At 46.6% G+C, this 6971-nt stretch overlaps 1 protein-coding gene across 1 annotated transcript; it reads right to left on the bottom strand.

Annotated features, from left to right (window-relative positions):
- Nucleotides 1-1241: 1241 nt before the first annotated feature.
- Nucleotides 1242-6971, bottom strand: LOC311374674 (uncharacterized protein). Its single transcript, XM_084490472.1, has 6 exons — nucleotides 6863-6971; nucleotides 6525-6632; nucleotides 4868-4989; nucleotides 3821-3982; nucleotides 2217-2449; nucleotides 1242-1795 (listed from the first exon to the last, which is right to left on the bottom strand). The coding sequence occupies exons 1-6, from the start codon at nucleotides 6927-6929 to the stop codon at nucleotides 1693-1695; spliced, it is 795 nt and encodes a 264-aa protein (XP_084346598.1). The 5' UTR covers nucleotides 6930-6971; the 3' UTR covers nucleotides 1242-1692.

The raw sequence follows: 6971 nt of genomic DNA, 5'->3' as shown, positions 1-6971 counted from the left end.
AGAGGGGACCAATTTGTGATTCGAAAGCGACCGATCACAGCGCCCACGGCACTATATTATACTCACCGCTGGAGGTCAACGGCGAACAGCTCTCTGCGTATAGCGTCTGACGGATGGGGAGGAGGAGGGAGGGGAGAACGAGAGAGACGCGCTGGTTTATCACCCGACGCGAGAAGGACTTTGAAAAAGACTTCGATAAAAATCATCGTTTGTCTTATTGTCTTGGAAGGGCCCGGCCGCGTGTCTTATTAGGAAGAACAAGCACTCACCAGACACCTGGGGGACTTTCGCAATTATCAGACGCATGTATTGAAGCGTTTCTTCACCCCCCCCCCCCACCCCCCCCCCCCCCACAAGACCACTAGCTTCCAAAATCCAATTCACAAGCGGGCAAACACACACACACACACACACACACACACACACACACACACGGGGACACACACACACACACACACACACGGGGACACACACACACACACACACACACACACACACACACACACACACACTATAATATATTGATTCAATAGATTTCGGGATTTACTGGTGAATATATATTTTTTATTTGCGTTCTGGTTGAATGACTGCCAAGGGACATTCCTGGACTTTCTATCTTTAAAATCGAATATTCTCAGGAAATTGGGTGATGGCCAAATGAGGAATGTAACTGCAGTGGTGCAGAAAATCCCTCGTAGCGTCACTGTCGTTAAAAAATATCTATATTTATTTAAAGTAAAACAAAATCGGTTTCACTTTGAGTCGTTTTACGTTTTAATTTATGCATTTGCCCTCTGTCAAGAGGAGAAATCTAATTTGCTCTAAAGGCTCCGAACGTAATCCATTTTATATAATTTAAGCATCATTAAAAGAACGATTAATACAGGTTTACATTTGGACATGAGACTAGTATCCTTTATGCATACCGCTATTTGGTCTGGTTTTGGAATTAGGTAATGGTGTATAGCCTACATGTTATTAAGGGCTCATATCTGTTATAAAGCTTTGAATCATGAGCTTAAACTGTGCGGTTTCAATGAGATACCGGTGGTACATGAGCACCACCTACTGGCTATCACTGGTATCGTCGAAAACAGCATCTCAACCATTGATCGACCATTTCAACACCAGTTTAACCGAGGTTTTTAAATAGAATAAAGTAAGACAGGAGTACCAATATTAATTTAAATAAGTTTATTTATCAAAAAGATATTTCAAGTTTTTTAGGTGAAAAGGCAAACAGTGCAAACAGTTACGACAGACTATACAATCGAAACGTATATATATATACATAAACTAACAGACCGGACTGTAGGTTCAAGTAATGTGGATACGGTCAAGGGAGTCAGAATTCAAGCACACACACACACAATTATAAGACAATATGGAGCAACGTGTTCATTTGCAAAACTTCCTTTTTGTACAAAAAAAAGAAAAAGAAAGAAAATCAGTTCTGAGCAATTTCTATTGATAAAAAAATTACACTGAATCCGACCTGAATTGTACCGCTGCGACACATGATTTTAAAACGGAATACTGTAGTGGCTTTATTTACCCCCCCAATTAAAAAAAGACAATCACACACGAAAAAGCAACAACAAACTAGTCCCTTCTTTTCCTGCTGGTTACGGTAAACCAATCCAGTTGGTCCATAGTGTTCCTCGGGGGATTTGTAGTTCCGTTTGTAGTTCTTCACTGCGTGTCCATGGCAGAATCCCCGCTGGCTTCCAGAAGCCTCTCCAGCTCTTCTATGCAGGGAGTGATGGCCTGACTGTGCTGCTGCGCCATTTTAAGCCTGTAGGGGGAGACAAAGTCAACAGGTTTCGTTAAGAAACGGATGAAAACAAACAATAAACGTCAACACAAACAACAATAAACGTCAACACAAACAATAAACGTCAACACAAGCAACAAGAAACCTCAACGCAAACAAACCTCAACACAAACAACAATAAACGTCAACACAAACACAGATAAACCTCAACACAAACAACAATAAACGTCAACACAAACACAGATAAACCTCAACACAAACAACAACAATAAACCCCAACACAAACAATAAACCAACACAAACGTCACAACAACAAACCTCAACGCAAACGACAACAACAAACCTCAACGCAAACAATAAACGTCAACACAAACGCAACAACAATAAACGTCAACACAAACAACACCAACAACAACAACAACAACAACCAGCCTCCCGTTACCTGCGCAGCAGCGCTCGTCCGTGGGCGGGGGGCGTGTCGTCACCGTGGCGACGCAGCGCGGCGAGGCAGACGGCGGCGAGCGCGGCGTAGCACTGGTCCCGGAGGGCGTTGTGCGCGGGCGTGTCCCAGCGCGGCAGCTCGCCCGCGCAGCGCCACGCCAGCAGCCCGTACTCCAGCGCCGCGCCCCACTGGGCGCCGCGCAGCAGCACCTGGCCCCACTCCTGACATGACACCTGGGGGGGGGGGGGGGGGGGCGAGGTCAGGTGGGGTGTGACGAGGGGGGGTTGATTGGCGCTAGCCTGATGCTTGGTGCTAGCTTGATGATCGGGTGCTAGCTTGATGCTAGCTAGCTTCTAGCTTGATGATTGGCGCTAGCTAGCCGCTAGCTTGATGATTGACGCTAGCTTGGTGCTAGCTTGATGATCGGGTGCTAGCTAGCCTCTAGCTTGATGATTGACACTAGCTTGATGATCGGGTGCTAGCTTGATGCTAGCTAGCCGCTAGCTTGATGATTGACGCTAGCTTGATGATTGACGCTAGCTTGGTGCTAGCTTGATGATCGGGTGCTAGCTTCACGCTAGCTAGCCGCTAGCTTGATGATTGGCGCTAGCTAGCCGCTAGCTAAATAATTGGTGCTACCGCCAAGCTAGCCGTACTTATGGAAGTCTCTGCGTATTATTTAAAACTGTATGTGTTAAAATTATTAGGGTATCTAATGCACATTATATTGTCTACATATTGTGAAGACAAGCTTTGTCATTTCCATTTTTTTTTTCTCAAAAATATTTTAGACTACTACGCTGGTAAGTAGTGTTAAGAATGAGCAGTGCATTTAAATTAAAGTCGTTTACGTTCTTTGGAACTGTCGATTCCAAAGAACGTTTCATTTTATTCTATTTTATTTTTATTATGTATAAGCGTAGGAGTGCTGTGATCTTATCGGTAGTAACAGCGTTTGGGTCATTGTTTTAGTGATGCGTCTTGAATTGATTTGTCTTGTGGGATTTTAACTACAGTCAGACTAGTTTCTAGTCTCTACCAGAAACAAAATACACTGAAACCACCGTGAGACAGAACGGCTGCTTAGAGACTAGTTTATATTCCAGCGCAGTGTTTCCCAAACTTTATTTCTGGGGACCCATTTTTTTTTTTACTTACAAACCATCGCGACCCAATTCACAATAGTACAGTACTATCAAAAACATGCTTCTTGTTTAAAGCATTTTTTAAATGCTCATGCTGAACAGGTAGGCTTGTGCTTAAGGGCAGCTGTTGCTATCAGACAGCCAATCAATCAATTAGACCGTCAACATTAATCAATTCGTTAACCACATAAGATAAGATAAAACTTTATTAATCCCAGAGGGGAGAAATTCAGGTGCTTCAGCAGCAAGTAAGACAGTCAAGAAACTGTAGAGATAGTATGTCTGTTTTATTTTTATATAGCCTACGTTTATTTGTCGACCCAATTATAATCTCCAAGCGACCCACATGTGGGTCACGACCCAGTCTTTGGGAAAGCCTTGGTCTTGAGACCAGAACCCAAATACCCAGCAGCCACACCCCCCCCCCCCCCCCCCGGGGACAAAACGGCGGGCACCCACCTTGAAGGCCAGCAGGTGGGGGTAGGCCTTGCGGTAGCAGTGGGCGTCGCGGTTGGAGCCGAAGCGCGAGTAGGGGATGGAGCGGAACACGTTGGCCTTCTGCAGCTGGAGGTCGTCCTGGAGGTACTTGAGGTCAAAGGTCAGCAGGCGGGGCTCCTGGCTCTGAGGGGGAGGGGGGGTCATGGGTTAGGGTTTATGTACGATAAGTCCTAGAGGCTGTGATTGGTCCGCTACTACGGTTAAAGCAAGGCACTCACACCCAGCACAGGGTTGAGGGTTTGAATCCCCCCCTGGTAGAGCAAGGGATTTACACCACCCGGGGTTAGGGGTTCAAGTCCCGCTGGTGGAGACTGCCGTTTATATAAACTGCAGGGGGTTAGGGGTCCAATTCCCATTGGGTAGAGCAAGGCATCAACACTGACAGGGTTAGGGGTCAAATCCCACTGGTGGAGCAAGGCATTCACAGTGGCCGACAGGGTTAAGGGTTCGATTCCCCATAGTAAAGCAAGGCATTAACACTGCATAGGTTAGGGGTTCGAATCCCACTGGTAAAGCAAGGCATTAACACTGCCAGGGTCAAGGGTTCAAATCCCACTGGTAAAGCAAGGCATTAACACCGAGCAGGTTTGAGTGTTGAGGGTTTGATTCTCACTGGTAAAGCACGGCATTAAAACACAGTTAGGGGGTTCAACTCCCCCCTGGTTGAGCGTGGCACTCGTACCCACTGTACACGTCCGTCGACGGAAGAGAGTGGGTGTGTCCGACGCATGGGGTATAAAACACGATCTGCGTATGACGTGCGCATAACACGATCTGATTGGGTGACGGATCCGTCGCTGCCTGAAAAGTTAAACTTTTCTCAACTTTTGGACGCGAAGAGACGGAGCCGATTTGACGGACGGACCCACAATGCATTTCGGGAGCGTCCCGTGTAAAGTCAATGAGATCCATCGACGGACGTGTACAGTGGGTATGAGGCGCCAGGGTTGAGGGTTTGATTCCCACTGGGGGGGGGGGGGGGGTTAGGGTTGGGGGGGGGGCTCCTACCTGTTCCACCAGGCCCAGGGAGCGGATGAGCTGAGCCAGCTGCTGGTTGGACAGCTGCGTGCGCTGCTGCTGCTCGTCGATTGGCTCACAGGGCTCGTCGGTTGCGCCCGGCGACGAATCCACTGAAACACACGGAGACAGCTCAGTGTTATTAAGGGGGTCGACCGGGGGGGGGGGGGGGGGGGGATCTTTTAGGGGCAGATACCGATTTTTTTTCTTCAGCCTTATTAGCCGATGACCGATACGCCAATACCGATTTTCTTGAGCCGATATTTGGAGCTGATGCTGCTTTTGCCCCCTCGATTGACATCGTAGTAATGACACAATGATGATGACAAAACATTACAAGTCTCAATTTAAATAAGGAACATTTATTGAACTGTCTGTATCCTCATCAATCATGCCAGGAAAAAATTGAAATCGGCCGATGCTGATACACGTAAAAAAAACGCAAATATCGGACGATAATATCGTCTGGCCGATATATATATCGGTCGATCACTAGTCAATATGCGGTGCTGGCACATATCTGGAACACAACTTCATGAGAGCCACACACACACACACACACACACACACACACACACACACACACACACACACACACACACACACACACACACACACACACACACACACACACACACACACACACACACACACACACACACACACACACACACACACAGGGAGCCTGGATTATGACGTGAAGAAGTTGAAGACACATGAAGAAGTTTGAGTTCAGATCAGGGAGAGGTTTTGAGACTGTCGTATCAAATAGACCCTGGTGACAAATCTGGGCTGCAAACTTTGACCTTTGCCACAGGCCTTTGGTTGAAAACACACACTTTTCACTCACTGTTTCTCACAGCAAATTAGTAGTAGAGTGGTATACAACTTGTACTTTACAGGAGTATTTCTATACTGGTCTATACTATACTGGTTAAATACTCTTAAATACCCTTTACTCCCACATGTGTTAATGTATGTGCTATTGTTTACGTTTACATTCAGGGCGTTTAGAGGACACTTTTATCCAAAGCGACGTACAATAAGTACATTAGTCAGAAGAAAGCGAAACAACGATATATCGCGTATATCGGTACAGTGAGGATGTTCATAGAAACATGTGGCAAGGCACTTCAAACTGTTTGTTTACTTAAAGTGATACAGTGGACGGTTCAGAGGCTTTTGAGGCGATTCTGCTGAGGTCAGCAGGAAACTATTTGGATAACCAAAACTCCTTAACTCTCCGTCCAGCCGAGCCGACACGTTAATTAAAATCCTAAATCTTTTTATTTTTTTTATTTTTTACAAAGGATGACTACTTTCCCTTCCAAGAACTACTTTACCTCTCAAATGATCAGGCTTTATCGCTATACTTTCACTGAAGAGCTGATGTTTGTTTTTTTTTCCTGAAATGTAGCATTATCTAGTCAGGGCCAAACGTCGTCACCTGATTCATGACCACATGGATTCAGCCGTTCACCGTACACCCATAGTTCTGTTCACCTGTTCACAAAACTACAGTCGCATATGAGCAACATGGGAACAGTGCAGTGCAGTTCTGCACACTGTGTGTGTGAGTGAGTGAGAGTGAGGGAGTGAGTGAATGAGAGTGGGTGAATGAGTGAGTGAGTGAGTGAGTGATGCTCACATGAGTGCGTTCTCCTGGGGGTGGTGGAGGTCCTGCGGGCCCTCGGGGCTGCAGGTGAAGGCGCCAAACGGGTACTGAGGATCTCCAAGTACGACCGGCGCAGTTTCGCTAAAGAAAACAAACAAACAAACACACCAAACAATTACAATCACACATCATGATGTCCGAAACACCTTATTGTTTTACTGATCGGGGTTCGTTCCATCAAACATCCAACACAAACAATCCAACCAAGCAGACAAACAAGATGCGCGTCTCCCAACAACACAACGAGGCCATCAAGGGTCATTTGCATTCAAACTATTCAACAGATCCAGATCCAGATCCAGCTTACTTACCGGCGATCTTTGGCTGAGGCGCCGGGATCTCGGCCAGGGCGCGACGCGGGTGGCACAAAGCTGCCATGGTGCTGGTGGTGGTGCTCTCTCACAGGTCCTCACCCCACTG

This window comes from Micromesistius poutassou, assembly GCF_964030765.1.
Source record: "Micromesistius poutassou genome assembly, contig: SCAFFOLD_4961, whole genome shotgun sequence".
In the NCBI taxonomy this organism is placed as follows: Eukaryota; Metazoa; Chordata; class Actinopteri; order Gadiformes; family Gadidae; genus Micromesistius; species Micromesistius poutassou.
This window is presented reverse-complemented; position numbering and strand designations above follow the sequence as displayed.